Below are 18,424 nucleotides of genomic sequence, written 5' to 3'. Positions count from 1 at the left end.
AAACGAAGTGTCGGCCATGTTGTCACTTTGTTTTTGAGCGCGCTCGTTTCAAGCTGAAGACGCAGAGCACGCGAGTTAGTGCCGCTCAACCTAACCGGGAGGAAAGAGCGGCCATGGATGTCGATATGGACTCTTGCCCTGCAATGAGCGAGCGGGGAGACGCGAACGTCAGTCACCGAGCACCGTGCTCGTCGAACGGTAGCGGCGTAGAGGAAGACGAAGCCGAAACGGAGGCTCATGGCCGGGAGGCCGGAGACGGTGGCCGTCCTGGTAGCCAGCACGCACCCGAGAGGAGTGTCTTGCTCGCCGGGCGGGAGCAGGAAGTGTCCGTGGAGATTGGTGAAACATATTTGTGCCAACGAGCTGACAAAACATGGCGTGAGTTGTTAGCATGTTAGCTCGCTTGGGCTAACGTTTTCAGTTTGGCTTCACGTCGCGTCACATCGAGTCACGTCGTTGACTTCATCGGTAGTGATTTATTAATTAAATCAGGATATGTGAAACCGGTAAAACCAAACGAGCCATAAAACATAACGCTAATCTGACGTCATCGACGTTAAACGGGGCGTGTTTGTTTTCATTTTTAGCCAGGCATACTAATCGATTCTGTTGAATAGATTTTTTTTAAACCGAGTGTGTTCGTACTTGTTTACCATGCGAGCTACTTATAGCAAGTCTTGCTGCTCTGGGTACCTCCCGAAATTTTTTGAAAGGCTTGGCAGAAAAATGGTACGGTTTTGGCCACTTCGAGCCTCCGTGTTTGTACACTTCCTTGTGCTCTGCTACACTTACGGCGACATCTAGTGGCCGATTATTGCACACTACTTAACATTGTGAAGCGCACTGGTTAGTTCAATGGTTGAGCACCCACACCCAAGCTTATCGTTTGGGCTAGCCATGCAGGTTCAATTCCCTGGAGTTATGACATTTTGTCTTGACGTTGTGCCCCAACAATTTTCCAATTTCCTATCAAGGTTTTCACTTTCTTGTTTTTTTTTTGCTTGTTTAATAGTTTTTTGATGACCACACCCTTTGTAACATGGGCATAGGTGTAAATCATATCTACTTTTTTTTTTCAGATGCGGCCGAAGTGATTCAATCTCGACTAAACGAACAGGAAGGAAGGGAAGAGTTCTACGTGCACTATGTTGGCTGTAAGCATACATAACAAAGCATGTAGAGTACATAAGCATCAGGGTAAGTTTGTGTGTGCGTATGTTCAGTCAACAGGCGTCTAGATGAGTGGGTGGGCAAAGGTCGGCTGGCGCTTACGAAGACTGTGAAGGACGCAGTAAGGAAGAGCGTGGAGGTGGGCGGCGTTGGTGACATCTGCGAGCAGCCAGAGCGCAAAATCACACGCAACCAGAAACGCAAACATGACGAGATCAACCATGTGCAGAAGGTGATGATGCATCATGACAAAAAGTGTTCCAGTTACACTTCATTAGGACAGAAATGTTGCCTTATTCACTCACATACATTTCTTTGACTATTTTCATGTTTATTACCATGGTGAGGGCTGTAGTAACCATATTTGTGATCGCCAATGTGCCTTTTTTTGCAGACGTACGCCGAGATGGACCCAACCACGGCAGCTCTTGAGAAAGAACACGAGGCGGTATGAAGCTTCTTCCTTTGGATTAGGCTGGTGTTCCTTGCCCGTTAACTTATGTCAATGTTTCGTCTGCAGATAACCAAGGTGAAATACGTGGACAAAATACAGATAGGGAACTTTGAGATTGACGCGTGGTACTTCTCGCCGTTTCCTGAAGACTACGGCAAGCAGCCCAAACTTTGGATCTGTGAATACTGCCTCAAGTACATGAAGTATGAGAACACCTTCAGGCACCACTTGGTCAGTAGTCACGACAACGTCAGAAAGTCCTTTAAAATTTAAAGTGAAACAACTCAATGCTCATATAGTTGTAAAAAAATAACATAACATAAATGTTATAATACACTTTCAAAAGCATTGCCCCTGAGTGTCAAAATGTAAATATACATTTTTTGTTTTATTTAAAAGAAACATATAAAGGGTTTTATGCTGCACATCAATAGTATCTTACAGAGGGGAGTGTTAAGACGTGGGAAAGCATATAGTCGGGGGTGATATATGGTCGCTGTGATGTTTAAACAAGATTAAAATGCTGTACTGATCTGGACGCATTTTTTTTTTCAAGTTAAACACTGCAGTTCATTTTTTTAGTTGAGTGAATTAAACAAAAAAGATTGAAAAAGGAATGAACATTTTTTGTGCATGTTACGTCACACGTAGCACAGTTCAAAGTGATGGCATAATAAGCAGGAAGTATGTTCCCAATCCCTAGAAGTGGAATAAGGGGAAGATAAACAAGAAAAAGTGGGTGTGTAAAAGGGGATGTAATGGGATCAGGCCTTCGTTTGCTTGAAAATGGAATAAAGCAGATTCTTGTCTTGTCGTCTAAGATATTATGATATAATACGTTTGCAGTCAAATTGTCAGTGGAAGCAGCCACCAGGCAAGGAGATCTACCGCAGGAGCAACATATCTGTTTACGAAGTGGATGGACGAGACCATAAGGTGAGTGGACAGGAAGTGCGTGGCAGAAAAGTGTCCTCTGTGATGTCAACGCCATCTTCTGTGCTTGTTTCAGATCTACTCACAGAACTTGTGTCTGCTGGCTAAACTCTTCCTGGACCACAAAACGCTTTACTTTGATGTGGAGCCTTTCATCTTCTACATCCTCACTGAGGTCAACAAGCAGGGGGCCCACATTGTTGGATATTTCTCCAAGGTAAGGCCCTGCACTTATAAATTACTCTTCATAGGAAATTTGCATGAGATACTCTGACTATAGCTACTGAATCTGAAATGAGACTAAGGATAGAAAAATCATAACCTCTGTTAAAGCGTTACACTTATAACTGACAAAACAGCGTATGGTTATCTTGATTTGCAGTCATTATCGATAAAGTATTATCCTCATTATCTGCACCGCTTATCCTCAGTAGGGTCGCGGGGGGTGCTGGAGCCCATCCCAGCTATCTTCGGGCAGTGGGCAGGGGACACCCTGAACCGGTTGCCAGACAGTCGCAGGGCACACAGGGAGAGACAATTCGCTCGCTCATTAACACCTAGGGACAATTTGTACCAGCCAATTAACCTGACATGCATGTTTTTGGAATTTAGGAGGAAACCCACACAAGCACGGGGAGAACATGCAAACTCCACACAGGAGGTTCGACCTCATGACCTCAGAACTGTGCCGCACATGCGCTAACCACTGTGCCGCCGTGCTGCCCATCCTAATTATTCACAATTTAAAAAATTGAAAACTGATCAAAGTTCATTAGGAAGTGTTCTACCTAAATAATTAGTATTTGTTTGAGTTTTAAATTTAAAAGTTAACATATTAACAACATAGCAATAACAAAAGTTGTTATCTTAGAAATGCATCTCAAACTATGTGACCTTTGAGCTAATTAGGAACAAAAAATAGCTCTCAGCTTGAAAAATGTTGGACACCCCTGGTCTATATACCTGTAATGTATAATAAGCAATTTTAGACATGTGTAAAGTTTATGCATTTTAATTTCGTGAACTTATTGGTCTCTACTTTTGCAGTTTTAACCATCTGGTAATTAAAGTCTAAATATTACGTCCACTGTAGTCGTATTTTTCTATTTTCACAACTTTATTTCAGTACATTTTAAAGACAAAAAAAATTCAAATTCTCAATTATTATTTTTTTTTTTTTGCAAAACCCTATTAATATATATATATATATATATATATATATATATATATATATATATATATATATATTTGTACTTCAATAAAACCCTTTTTAATAAAACAAAAAAAAAAAACTACTTATTTATATTGTAGTTGAAACCTTTTTTACGTTTTTTTTCTTTCATTTTCACATTTTCATTTTGCTTCTATTTTCCCTTTTTCTGCCAAAATATCAATGTTAGTTTTATGGAGTTTGGAGTAGATGAATTATAAACTTTTTGAAACAATAGTTTTGTGAAAATATACAAAATGGCTTTCTTTTTAATGTATTTCCAGGAGAAAGAATCTCCAGACGGGAACAACGTGGCCTGCATCCTCACTTTGCCACCTTACCAACGTCGCGGCTATGGGAAGTTTCTCATTGCTTTCAGTGAGTCATCGCTGGCGTTTCAATTCCGTCACAACAACGTGGCACTCGATGTGAAAGTGTGCCTTTAGGTTACGAGCTGTCCAAATTGGAAAGCGCGGTGGGTTCGCCGGAAAAACCGCTGTCCGACCTCGGCAAGCTGAGTTACCGCAGTTACTGGTCTTGGGTTCTTTTGGAGATCCTCAGGGACTTCAGGGGGACGCTTTCCATTAAAGACCTTAGGTAAACATATACACAAACACACCAATACAGACTCTTAAGTTACCATGAAGTCACAATTAGGAAAGACGACTTAGAAATTAAGGTTTATTTAGATTGTATAAACCCTGTCAGTGTCATTACCTCTGTTGCTTTAACCCTTGAAATTAGAAGTGATGATCGACTCTCAAGGTATTTTGAGCATGGAATGTTCATGCCTATGCAGTGGTATTATTTTGTGATTTATTTTTTATTTATTTTTTTTATCTTCCAATCACTGGAAATGTTCAGGGCGACCTTAGCTACGCATAGGTTTTTTGAACATAATTTATTATATCCTCCGTCGAGTGTTCTTTTTGATGATAACTCATAAAAACCATCAAAATGACTAAATATGTAAAAAAAAATACCTCCCGAGGCTTGAATATATGCATGCATAACTGATAAAAGTTCTGTACGAACGCTTATTTATCTGTACCTTCAAATGATAATTACTGTTTAACCAATCAGAAAGCAGAACACAATGTGCGATGCAAATCTGTAAAGAAGCAAATCTTTTAAAAGTAAACAGCATTATAGCGAAGAATTACTGTACAGGAAACAAGCATTTTTTAATCTTTTTTTTTCTTTTGCCAACATTACATTGTATTGAATAATCGAGGTTAATGGAGTACACTCGAGTTTTCGAATTAAGTTGTGATGTCGCTTCACTGTAAATAACAGGCTTGGAAACAACCAATTTCATGCGTTTACATTTTGATTTGCAAGGCCACTGGAAAATTGGCTTTATTTTGAAAACCCTACCCGCTGATACTGAACATGTCGAAGTGTCCTTGGGTAAGACACTGAACCCCTAATGCCCCCAATAAGCAGCTTAGCGCCTTACATGGCTGCACGGCCGCTATTGGGAAATGTGAAGCACACTGTAAAGCGCTTTGGGAAGTCTTGACTTGAAAAGCGCTATATAAATGCAGATCATTTCATAAAAGAAATACGTGTGAAATACGGGTTAAAACGTTATAATGCTCAAAAATCACTGACAATGAATTGTGATTTTAACAATATCCCCCCAAAAAACTGGAAAAGTTTCGAGGTATTCTTAGATTCTTAAACATGCAAAAAGTGAGGAAATAGTCTGTGTTTTCTGCTTTAAATCTTTGTATTTTTCATCGGTATATTCCAATTATTTTTCAAGATAATGTATTTTGAAGACAATATGCCTTTGTCATTCTGAGCTGTGACATTGTCGGAGGAACACCTGCATCCTAGCAAGCCGGTCGCCTTATTGTTTTATGTCTTAATTAGCCCAAGAGTTTTTCTAGTGAAGTTTTGGTGTTTTTTTTTTTTTTTTTGCGTTGTGTCGCAGTTAAAGGCAGTAATGGTTTAACAAAGGGCAAGCAGCAAAAAAGAGGCATAACGGCAAAAATAACTTGCGGAGAGCTAATCGGGATCGATCAATGGCTGTGTGACAAATGCAAAGCTGGCCGGGACCAAACTAAGGGACACGGAACCTTCGGCGCTAACTCCTGGCTGGCTGGCCAGACAACTCACCGTGGGCAGCCAATGAGCGCACACAAGGAGCTAACATGAAAGCAGTTCTGATGCTTACAGGAATCCAGTCAGACAAAATGGTACCAACCGCAACGCACGAACTCAGAATAAAAAAACAAAAAGCCACAATCACCCACCTAAAAAGCGAAGGCGGACAAGGAAAGCGCGCAGTACCGGCAGCAGATAGACTTACACCACGCATCTTTTGAAGCACGCGACTTGGACAAAACAGTCTCAAGGCCCCCAACGACAAAATTTCTCTGGTTAGAAATGAGCGGTATTTAATCGCTGTTCACTCCAATCGCTGTCTTTTTGTGAGCTTGCCTCGTATGGTGTGTTAATTGTATCCGTCATTTTGAAAGGTATGTGTTCCTTCAATGATGTCACAGCTTTAGAGATATCAAATCAGATGGTCAACTTTGAGACAACATTTCTCAAGTTTTTTGGCGCCTGTAATGTTTTGCAACATATTTGCATAATTGTGGGGAGGAAAACTACATCCCTGCGTAATTGAATTAAAAAAAAATGAGCTTTGCAATACCTACAGGAAAAAAGAAAAACGGATTGGGGAAAAATCCCCAAAACACCAAAGTTGTAACCTTGAAAAGTTTTGAAATAATAAAAATATTTTCTCTTGTAGCCAGATGACGAGCATCACGCAAAGCGACATCATAAGCACTCTGCAGTCGCTCAACATGGTCAAGTATTGGAAAGGTCAACACGTCATTTGCGTCACACCCAAGCTGGTCGAGGAACACCTCAAAAGCGCACAGTACAAGAGGCCGCCCATCACTGGTAAGTCGCGCTTGTTGTATGTCGTGTCGCCCTTGGTTCAGTGCTAACCGGCGAGTGTTTCTGTTGCAGTGGACACGGTGTGCCTCAAGTGGGCGCCTCCCAAGAATAAACAAGCCAAGCTGTCCAAAAAGTGATCAGAAGAAGCTGCTTTCGACTTTGTAAATATGTGTTATACTGTGTATCTTGCTACTTTCTTAAAATAAAGTCAAAGAAAACACTACTTAACCAGTGTCAGTTTTATTTGATTTTTTTTTTGTCCTGCTGTAAATAACTTTTTGTTTTCAAACGAATATTCAAATGAAATACCCCTAACATGCAAGCTTAATTCGTCCCAGGATAGTACTTGTAGCTCCATTTGCTCGTGTAAGGAGCAAATTTTCTTCATATGAAATAATAATAAAATAATTAATTGGCTTATTCCCTACCCGAACCATAAATAACTCGAGAAAATCTTCCTGATCATTAAAAACGCTTGCAAACAGTAATTTAACGTAAAACATTTAGTAATAAAATATATAAGATTTTAATAAAAGAAAATTATGAGTCCCTGTAACAACAATATGTGTGAGTGGTGAAAAGGTGTGGGGAGTTTATGTAAGCACATATTGTATGCTGAAAATTATAGTTACTCTATCTTTAAATGTACGTGAACAACTTTAAAAAAAAAAAAAAGCTCATTCAATTTCATTCATCGCTTTCTTTTGTTCTTTTATTTGGACTCGCAACACTCAAACCTCTCTACAGGTCTTTTGGGGAAAAAAAATCCAAGATTTGTCTCTGCCTCCTCTTCAAACTGTTACAGAAATAAAGGCTCATGTCTTAAGTGTCTTTATTGTCATTTAGATAACGATCACGTTATCTAAATGAGAACCAGACAAATAGTCTCTCTAGTGTCATGAAAGAAAGCTGTCGCATGATCAGTTGCCACTTTTTTCGGATGTTTTTTCAACAGAAGCAGCAACTTCCTCCCACTTAGCCGCTCCTCTCTAATCTCCTTTGGAGACGACTGATACTCTGGTTCGTCCATCTCTTGGCTGGTTTTATTGCAAGATAACCTCTCTTAAAAATTATGCAGCAAGGTGCTGCGTAAATTATTACGCAGCTTTGTTATAGTCACTCGTTGCTTCCCAATAGTACTCCTTGGCTTGGTCACTCACACGAACACCACGCTTGGGTTTTTTTCCTTACTTTGTTCCAATTGTCATCTTTTTTACTCAAGACACCTTACCGTTCCCCTTTCAGAAACAAATTGCTAAGGTAAAATAAAGATGCTATCAAATGCGACTAGAGATGCCATCAAAACAAACTCGGAATCAGGTGTCTGATGATGGAAGGTGAATGTGTAAATTCGACCGAGCTGTTTGCGGTAGTGTTCACAAATCGTATCTCATGGTAATTTCATGGTAACCTGCTTTTGTACTGTTTTTTTCCTCGTAAAGCGGTCAAGATTTTCGTTCTAAAAAACGAATGTAATGGAATTTTCGCGTGTAGATGTGCTTTTTTAAAAAGGTACTATTGTACATGACTTGGGCTTGACTACCAACTATAAAAAAACGAAAGATGGAGTGCATGCATGTTGTGTTATCAGGCTGGCAGTTTGACTTAAAAATACAAAAGCAAAAAGGAGAAAATGATTTTTGTTTTACTTTACTTATTTATTTGATGAAAGTTGCTTGAAGGTGTCCATGTGGCATTTTCCAAGTGGAACCCAAAAGGCACCATCACAAGAGTTGACAAAAAGCAGCAACAAAACTTTTCAGGTCATGACAAATCTGCATCATACTTAAATAAACATCCATTTATATTAATTTTTCATCTTAAATAAAAAAGTAAAAATGTGAGGCAGCTTGAAATCTCAGTGTCCAGTTTGTTTTCGACACATTCAACTTTTGGGTTGCTTCTTTTAACCCTGTTTCATTGGCAACACTGAGGCACATTTTAACTCATGCTCCTCTCTTGCCAAGGCAATAGCAAATAAATACTTTTGTCAATACAAAACAAAAGAAATGAACACAAAATCAACACGTATTTTCTATGCTCCATATAACTGGGCACCGACTGTCCCTTAATGGGTAGCTAGACTGAAATGCCCCCATCACACCCAGCCCACTAACAATCACACTTAAGGCCCAATTATGTTCCCAAGTTGGCTATTGCGTCGCCCTTCGCCCATGGTCACCTAATCCTCGCCAGAGGCTCTGCACAATCTCATTACTTCCTCTTTCCCTTAATCTTTCTCCTTACCCTTGAAAAGCGTTATCACAATGAGAGACAGTTAGGGACACAAAGTCAGGGCAGGAGCGCCTTCTTCTACACAGCTACGCCCCTTTAGCATCCCTGACCAGCTGGAAACAAATAAAGGGAATTAAACAAATAGGAGCTTTTGTTGTGTTCTAAAATGTAAATCCTTAAAGAGGGCCCTGTGTAACGAGAAAAAGCACCGAGGCACAGGCGAGGTGGGTACAGAAAAGACTAGGAAGAATAAACAAGAGTGAAGTGCAGTGCTGATTTGAGGCCATGCTTATTCTAATGTTACTGATTTTAGGTGAGTGAAACAGAGAAAAAACTAATCAACAATTGTTGCAGATGTTATGTCACAACGAGCGCAGCTGGAAGTAATGACGTGGTTAGCAGAAAGTACAGTATGTTTCTTATTCCTAAGGATACCCAACCACCGGGACTTGGACTGGTTGTCTGTCAATTGGTACCTAGCCGAACGGAAATAAAAGAAAAAAGTCGGCTTACTTATTAATTATTATTGACATTGTTACAGTGACACAGAACGTGAAACGGTCCATTTGAATTAGTCGATGAGGTTCACATGGGCAGACGCAAATGTTTAACGCTGACCTTGGGCCGGGCCATGAAACTATTGTTAGATATTAAACCGGTACCAGTGGTACAAAAAAAGTTGGAGACCCCTGTCTAAGAGGAATGGTTCCATTTCCCTCACCGAAGAATTGGAAGGAGAAAGAAAACAAGACTCAGTGGGTAGGGGAAAGAGGAAGTAATGGGATTGGGCCTTTCTTCATTGCATATCTGGTGTACAACAAATCATTGAAATCACTACAAATAAAGCAAAATTAGGAAGTGAGTGAAAGTCAAAATGTTTCTTTTTTTCCAACATTCATAAAGCAGCAGCCAGTCGGAGGCGATGAAATGGTTCGGGCTTTTTGTTCTTTAAGTAAAAAAGGTTAAAATCGTGAAATATGTCATTCTACTGAAGTCAGTAAATTGTTTATCGTATGTTGTTTTTTTTAAATGTACAAAAAAACTTTATTCAGCTTATTTTATGATTAGATTTCACAATCAAATCAGTTAAAAAATGAATGAAGATTTATGATAATTCTTCAGTACATTTGGCTTCTAGACTAAATGAAATGGGAAACAGATAGGCTCTAATTATGTCAAAAGGTTTAAAAAATGTAAAATGATAATATTTGTATAATTAGAACAGTTATTTATTAAAATAACTTACCGCCATATGTTTATCTTCACTGGTAATCATTTATCTAATTGTTAATTTAAAAAATGAAATTGCTAAAAGACCTTATTTGTAACTCCTCAGTAAACCAATTGTAGTTACCTAAATAAATGTTTTGTATTAAATCATGTAAAAAAAATCATTAAGTTAGATACACAAATCAGAAATAGATAGCCCAATCTTTAACGTTGCAATAAATATCTAATGTGATAAAAATACATAGATAACAGGTCAACATTTTAATGAGATTTATAAAATAACTTAAACTTAAATATGACAATGTTTTTAAATGATAAAATAATAAATGTAAAAGACACAGGGACAAGGAAAATAATTGAAAAATTATTTAAATAAAACGATCCAGGTCTAGAATACCCCTCCTCCCTCCAACCCTTGTTGGAGAACATCTACAGTAAAGTTTAAACCCCAAAAAGTCCAAACCCGACCCGAATCTGCCCCGAAATTTGGGTCAACTATGACTTTATTTTTTAAATTTATCCTCATATCATTGTTCTTTGTTTCTTTTTCTTTGTGGAGAATCTGCACGATGGATTCTCTCCTGCTCTCGCTCAGTACAGCCCGCGGCAGTGCGCACTGAAACAGCAGGTGTGTGGCGGGGAGTTGGGGTGGGTGAGGCGTAGCTCGCAAAAATCCCCCCTCCTCCCGGGTCCTCCAAATAAAATATGAAAATTTGTGTTTGCTTCGGGTTCAGTTCATTCAAATAAAATTAATTGTTCGGGCTCACGTAGGGTCGGGCTTTAATACTCAGGCTGGATTTTTTAGGCCTGATCTTACCTCTTATCTACAGTGAAGGCGCACAAACTTTGAAAGTCGTTAAAAAGAGAGAGGTTTCCTGTGTGAAACTATGTCACCAGACGAATACAGAGGGTCCCCGGGCTACCTAATGCGTCCGTTGGGCTGCACGGGTCCTAAGTGGGATTTAGGGTCGGGGCTGTCTGAGCTCCAGGCGGTGCGGTGGCAGCGTGGCAGAACGGGACAGGCGGAGGTGGCTGGGCCGGCGCCGCACACGCCCACCGCCGACCAGAAACCGGACAATAAGCGGTCCAGCCAGCGATTCAGCGGCGCCCCTGTCAGGCTGGCGTTGGCCTCCGCTTCCTCTACTGCACTCAAGCTGAGGGGAAGGCGCAGCACCGGGTTTAGCCCGTGGAAGCTCTGCTCCATGTAAGACCTCCCGACTGGACCGCCGTGTATGCGACGTGCCTCCTCTGGTAAAAGAAAACCAAAAAATGTCAGGACAATTGTAACACTTACGGCTATACAAACTGAGAGCAAGAAAGGAACTTCTCAACCCTATTTCAAGCCTACATCATCACCGGATAGCCACAGGATGCGTGCGCATTGTTGACCCAAAACAGTGGGAGTGGCAGTAGGCGTTTGAATAGAGTGAGAGAAGATTTGTATGTTGAGTGGCGTTTGTACAGTCGTAGTTTACAAAAACAGTATGCCCAGCTGTTGTGTGTGCTTTGGTCAAGTCTCTGCTTCCTGACCTGGCGTGATGGGATGACGCTTGCGAAACTGCAGCGGGGCAACGACGAACCGCGTCTCTCCGAGCGGACTCCATCGGTTGAGGACCCTGAGGGTCCAGACACCGGGGCGCAGTGGCGTGGCCAGCGGGGGGCGGTAGTAAGTGACGTCAGCGGAGGCGTCCACGTGGATGTCGTAGGTAGCGGCGATCACGTTGGTGGGGTCGATCCACACCACCGTCGCCGTCAAGTTGGCCGAACCGCGGCTCCACCGTTGCGCCGCCGAAACCTCGTCCTCCGGCCCCAGCAGGCCCCCGCGACGGCGGAACAAGCGCTCCTTGGCATCCCAGCCTACCCCCACCTGGACGCACGGCAGACAAATGTGTGAGACACGGAGATTTTTGTTTTGTTCATAAAAAAGTAGCTGTGTTTGATGAGACCTATTTTCACACTGATACCAAAACTGACGCTAAAGCCTAGTCGTCAATACCGATATGACATACCAATACTGTATTTTCCGCATTTTAAGGTTCACCGGATTATCAGGCGCACCTCAAAAAAATGGTCTTTTGTCATGTAGTTTTCATACAAAAAGGCAAAAAAAGGCCAAAATCGAATCAGAGGATATGCATATACACTTTTTTCCCTTTAAAAATATATAAATGGGCAGATTATAGTCAAATTTCGGGTTTTAGTCCAGAAATTACGGTAATTGTTAATAACTTGCTTTTTTTATCCCAACAAATAAAAACAGCAATGCATGCAAATAATTTCACAACCCACTGTTAATGAATATTTTGTCTCTGACCATAAATTAGTGAAAGACTTGGCTGACCGACAAACGTACTCAAATCAAACTTGCAAAACAATTCTCGTCACTATCTTCAAGAAAAAAATCTCCGCCTCTCACTCTCTCTTTAGTCGCTCAGTCTGACCGTCCACTAAAAGCACGGGACCGATTCTGCTTGACAAAGTTGGCACAAAATGAAGCTTCGTTTTCAAAAAGGAAGCTTCGTCTTGGCTGTCATAGGCTTTCTGGACTAGTTTACATGTTGGGGGCGTCGTTGCTGTCATGCACTTTCCGGACAAATTTTCAACATGTTACCTAGTGTTTAATATGTTTGTGTACTGTAATGCTAAATCTATTTCACCCTGGTCATCCTGGAAGGGGGATTACCACTTGTGAGGCCCCTTCTCAAGGTGTCTTTTTTTCCTCACGCTGAGGTTTTGAGTTTTTCCTTGCCCGCATGTTGGTTTAAGATCAGGTATTTGTGTCATTGTAATCCTGTGCAGTCCTTTGAGACATTTTTGTGATTAAGGGCGTCATAAATAAATGTGACTTGACTTGACATGTGACACTGCGTCAGCGACACACACTTGGAAACAAGGCTTGATTTTCCACGTCCACTTTTACAAAAGCTTTGATGCCGGGGTTTGTTTTTCCCACCACTAAATGCCTCTTTTCCTTCTTTACTGCAAAATGCGGCACAGCAGTCTTTATTAGAACATTTTAGTGGTTGTAATGTCTCATGTCGATACCCCATACAGACTCTGTTTTAGATCTCAACGTTTGGGAATCAATTTTGATGGGTGAGTGTACGTGTCTAAAACTGCACTATGTGTGTGCGTGTGTGTGTGTGCATAAATGACCTGTATATGCTGCAGCCTGTTGGCAGGGTTGGGTGGGCTTGCCAGACTGAAGTGGTCCCTGGGGGTCACCCAGGTTTCCAGAGTCTCCATCTGGCTAGACACTTCATTGACTGCCGTGTGGCGCACCAGGTAGCCCTGGAACTGGTCCGAAACAAAGTACATGTGCACAGACACGGGGTGCCCGATCTCCTCATACCTAGAAACACACACGTGTACACAGACACTTACTGCTTTATAGACGTGAATAAATATGCAAACAATTTCTGTTTGCAGGTACGAAACAGACAAGTCTTTAGTTAGCACACACTCACATGCACACACACGTACATGCTTAAGGTGATGAACTCACAAAAATAAGCAATGACTTTTACAGTTCCGAAAACAGAACAGTCTTTATGTATCACGCACACATGTGTACAGGAGCAGCAGATCCCAACTGAACACTAACAAGGACTTCCTTGTGAGTTGTACGGGCGCCCTAAGTAAACACACACAGAAACTGAAGGTCGACTGTACAGCGATAAAAACTAACATTGGCGAACATAAGAAAGTGTTACTTTTAATTTTGGTGAGTTCAGTCTCCTGTCACTGCGCCAAGTTCGTAAAAAAAAAAAAAATATGTTGCTTTGTTTGAATTCAAATTGTCTTAAAATGGTCAACAACCACATTTAAGTAAAGAAATATTTTAGTATAAAACTCTCTTGTTTTATGTTCGTTAATATGTCGACAGTTTATCTGAGGTCAGTATTTAGTATTTGTACCAGGTTATTCTAATCTGTTATCTGTTGTAACCTGAAACTCACCTTTTTACGGATCAACCTTATAGTATTTTTTAATGGCACAAGATTGCTTAATTTTCCAGCAAAAGGCATAATGTATATTAGGACCAATCAATTATAAAATTGATGAGGCCAAATATTAAAACAGGTCATGTAGTCATCACCACCTTTAACAAGCACACATGACTAAAGAAAATACATCTTGTCTGTATATAGAAAAAAATTATATTCAGTTTTCATTTAATTACTCTTACTTTGGAAATTTGTTGCTGTCAATGCCTTTTCTCTTTTGTTCTGATGCACAACTTGACTGTGAACATTTGCCTATTCAGCATAGCATTTGTTTTATCTTTCTTTTCCAAGTTAAGTCTTTTATTACATGTTTATTCTGTAGTGTAAACATTGTTATAGATGACATTAACGTCAATCTCATTTTTAAAATTATCATTATTGTAATTATTCTTTATGTATTTTATATTTTGGGGGAAGAATTATGGCTCACAATAAACGTTCAAACAGTAATAAACTTAATATAGTTTGCTATGTATTCAAATCTAAGGAAAGTATGTTGGCTTTTTAAATTGATTGTTGTCAAACATTAATTTAAGTAAGTCTTGATTGGCGCATTCAATATATTTTTAAAGGAAATCATTTGTAAAATTCCATTTGATTTAGCTAAAACCAGCCTAAGGATAATGTGCCATGTGGTCTGGTATGGTTACTTCCATTATTACAATATGTGAGTAAACCCTGGCTCAACATCGGGAGAAATTAAATGTTTCACTCAAACACACAAAGGACTTCTAAATGCTTGAATTTTTGGCTTCGATTTTTAAATAAATTATTTAATTGGCACCTATAACAACGTGCTGTCTTACAAAAGTGCTTTTATTATTACCCGCTAGCAAAGCAAGGGTGGTGCTCATGTTTATGTTTGAGGTTTTAAGTATAGTACCGTTTGTGTGTCTGTCCACCTAAGAAAAAGGAATAAGGTGAGATAAGCTCACTATATTTTACAGGCAGTCAGGTAGGTTACCTTAGATGTGGAAAATGAAAAACAACCAAACAAAAAAACAACAACACAGACTCAGCACTTTTGGTTTTGTTGGCTCAGCATTTTTTCAGCAAAAAAGAGGATTTCAGCAAGAGGATGACTTGAAGTCTGCTTTTCAATTTCCAGTCTCCATTTTTTTTTCTTGGGTTCTTTACATCTTGAGGTTCTTTTCCAAACAATATACATGTAGACAATTATATTTGTATATTTGGGTTCTCCGTACCCCCATTACAGGATTTTAGTCTCCATCTGGACTCATTATTACTCTTTGGGTTTTCCATTCTCATGTGCCAATGATCCTGCCAAAAAGGGAAAGGCCACCCAAAAATGGTTTCGCGTCTCAATGCGGGTGATACTCTAACGGCACAGAGCCATTGTAGTTGTTTCTATATTTTCTTAGACAAAAAAGACATAGGCAATGAAACAGTACTTGTTACTGATCTCAACCACCCATGCAAACATACACAATTATCATTTCTATTTGACCAAAACATTTTAGCTTTATGGGTTGATGTCAAGCCCACAAACTGCGCCCTGCAGCCAATGTTGTTGCTTTAGGGAGGATTGATTTTTCTTGGCAGTAAAAACTTTGACATCCACTATTTAAAACAATTAGAAAAGGGTAATTAAAAACATTTTTAGCAAGGGTGTCAATTACGTTATGGTTTTTGACTCTCCATTACTTTATGGGATTACTACATAATCCACGTCATGTTTTACAGAAGGACATCGCTGCAATTGCTTACACTATTTCCAATATAATCCTTCAGCGGAAAATTCCCGCAATGCAAGTTTTGTTGAGCATAAGAACAACGTCCTTTCAAATGAGAGTCGCATGCAGGTGGGTACCTGCAACTGTTTTTGGCGGGACGTCCCAACAGGGAAGAGGCGATGCGTTCATGCCCGAAGCGTACAAAGGTGTGGTAGTGGCTAAGTGCGGCGTCCGTCAGCCCGTCAGCGCCGTCCGTCTCCTGCTCGTAGACGTTTTCCCAGTAATTGTGAAGGGCCGACAGGCCCGGCGTCGGCGCCCCGAACAAGTGCGCGTCCAGTTGGTTAACAACTTCCTGGCTGATGCTGGCTTCAAACTTCCTGGCGAAGAATGTGGGACGCGACATTTGCTGGCCACAAGAAAAACAAATAGGAATGTATTAGTATAAAAGTGGGAATAAAGTTTGAAGTTCTAACTAGAAATAGACTACTGTATCAGATACCCAAAGATGTAGGGCTGCAACAAGTAAAATTGATAATAAAAATCAATTCTAGACTATTTTCCAACAGAGTGAGACTTCTCTACACTAATATGATCTCTGCTAAGATTCGTAGATTCGCAATAGCGTATCTGTCTTAAGCGCTAACATAAACATGCAGAAATGGCGGCCTGAACATCAAGTACGTGTACCAAAACGTTTAATGTTTGACATATTTTAGCCTGGATACGGCCAATAAAATGACTACTTGCAACGCACAAATGTTTAAAAAGTAGGTTGGAGTCTGACTTGCCTTGGTAACATTTGAGTAATATTTAAGAAAACAACAAACAAAATACAAATCAAATAAACAATAAATGAGAAATACTATAACCAACTGGCAAAAACTGTCATTTTGAATTAATTGAATTGCGTCATTTTTCTAACAGTAATAACATTATGAATAATTATTATACAAATTAATATGTCATACATCAAATGTATAAAATATTTTTTTGTAATTTTAAGAACATATTCTTGGAATATAACATTTTACATTTAAATGCAAGACCTTGATTTATCAAACCTATTTCTATTATCACTAATATCATAATTGAAACAAAAATATATTTTTGTTATTGTCTAATTATAATTATTATCATTTTTATGTTTAACATTTTATCTTACAAGAGTTCCAAAATTTTCCCATATAGTGAGTAGGGAGGGATTGATTTCACGTCTTGAAAGAAAGTATTTCAGTGGCGCCCCCGATGGCAGGGAGAGGCGGCGCGGGCCGTGACTGTCCACAGACTTGTGATAATGATGGGGTTTGGAAGTCAGGAGGAATTTAAGAATACAGCAGCTGCTTCCTAGATCAGCTGCCACTTCCCGAACTCGAAGCTCGAACGCACTGCTAATTTGTCAAAGTTATTCCTGGTACAGCTGGAAAACTAGACAGGGTTACTAATGTTAGTCTTTGCTAGGACTTTTTTTGCAGGCCTAGAAATATCCACTGATGACAAATACTTCCCGCTGGGATACATCTAGTTTCTAATAACACACAGCACCGACTGATAATAATCATTTCAATGGCCACTTGAAAAGCATAAAAGGCTTCCTGCCGCCTTTCAGGAATGGTTTCTTGAGACTCTTTTGTAGGTCGACTGAAAATGGTCAAGTCAGCAACTTTACACGTTGCTATGCCTACTAACAACCAATCAGACCCTAGATGGCTCACATAAAAACCAAATGGCAGACTTCCAATCCCTTTTCTTCTTGAGACTTTATTTGTGGGTGGACTCATGACAGACTTATCCACCAAATTTCATGTTGCTTAGTATAACTGTCTTCAAAGGTTGTTTTTTACAACCACAAAGAAGTTGAGATTTAACTTTAAACCCACATCAAATGTAAAACTTCACCAAATATAAACATGCCTGCCAACTATGGAGGACTTTCAAATGAGATTGGCTAGAGGCACTAGGGGAAAGTTGTGTTTTGTTTGTGTGCGTGTCACTGTCAGACAGTAATTACCAGAAAGCGCGGCACGTCGGCAGGCTTGAAGTCGTTGGGCGAGCAGCCGCACCAATCCACAATGTGCTTGTACTGACATTTGCAGCCCAGTTTGCGGTTCCAGTTGGTCAACCTCAGGTTGTTGTCCACCATGCTGCCACAGAAGGCGCTGTTCTCCAAAGCAGTGTGGAAAAACGACTGCGAGGGGAAGAAGAGAGCACATTAGGGAAAATCTCCATCTCATTGAAATGTTAACCAAATACAAACAGTGTTAGGATTAACACGTTAAAAAGGAACGTGTTACTCGAAAACAGAAATACTGTAATGCGTTAATTAACAAATGCTTGTAATTCGTCTGTCATTCCAACACGGAGCATTGCATTGTATATCCGGTAATCTACAAATAGTTACCTTTGTAGTAAATCGCTACTCTTTGGTGTCAGTAATCTGGGGGGAGAATAACTGAGTTACTTTTTAAATAAAGTAACTAGTCACTGTAACTAATTACCATCTTTTGAGTAAGGCACCCAACACTGGTAGGATTTTCAACATGGCGGCGCGCATGGATGCTGCGGCTAGTTGCTCTCC

At 40.0% G+C, this 18,424-nt stretch overlaps 2 protein-coding genes across 2 annotated transcripts in view; one reads left to right on the top strand and one right to left on the bottom strand.

The window, feature by feature from the left end:
- kat8 (K(lysine) acetyltransferase 8) lies at positions 1–6,906 on the top strand. Its single transcript, XM_088355491.1, has 11 exons — positions 1–378; positions 1,080–1,154; positions 1,224–1,402; positions 1,565–1,618; positions 1,691–1,855; positions 2,471–2,560; positions 2,634–2,774; positions 4,052–4,145; positions 4,214–4,364; positions 6,532–6,686; positions 6,756–6,906. The coding sequence occupies exons 1-11, from the start codon at positions 114–116 to the stop codon at positions 6,818–6,820; spliced, it is 1,434 nt and encodes a 477-aa protein (XP_088211617.1). The 5' UTR covers positions 1–113; the 3' UTR covers positions 6,821–6,906.
- Positions 6,907–8,330: 1,424 nt separating this feature from the next.
- The window catches only part of LOC148374793 (xylosyltransferase 1-like), a 45,713-nt gene continuing 35,619 nt past the window's right edge, over positions 8,331–18,424 (bottom strand). The window contains exons 7-11 of the mRNA XM_088341046.1: positions 17,858–18,034; positions 15,987–16,255; positions 13,305–13,500; positions 11,679–12,015; positions 8,331–11,396 (exon numbers count right to left, since the gene is read on the bottom strand). Coding sequence (XP_088197172.1) covers positions 11,068–11,396; positions 11,679–12,015; positions 13,305–13,500; positions 15,987–16,255; positions 17,858–18,034 — 1,308 coding nt within the window. The 3' untranslated portion in view covers positions 8,331–11,067. The remainder of the gene's footprint in view (positions 11,397–11,678; positions 12,016–13,304; positions 13,501–15,986; positions 16,256–17,857; positions 18,035–18,424) is intronic.

This window comes from Urocampus carinirostris, chromosome 1 (assembly GCF_059441175.1).
Source record: "Urocampus carinirostris isolate Australia breed hairy pipefish chromosome 1, RoL_Ucar_1.0, whole genome shotgun sequence".
Lineage (NCBI taxonomy): Eukaryota > Metazoa > Chordata > Actinopteri > Syngnathiformes > Syngnathidae > Urocampus > Urocampus carinirostris.
Note: the sequence above shows the minus strand (reverse complement) of the source record. Positions and strands in the feature narration are given on the sequence as shown.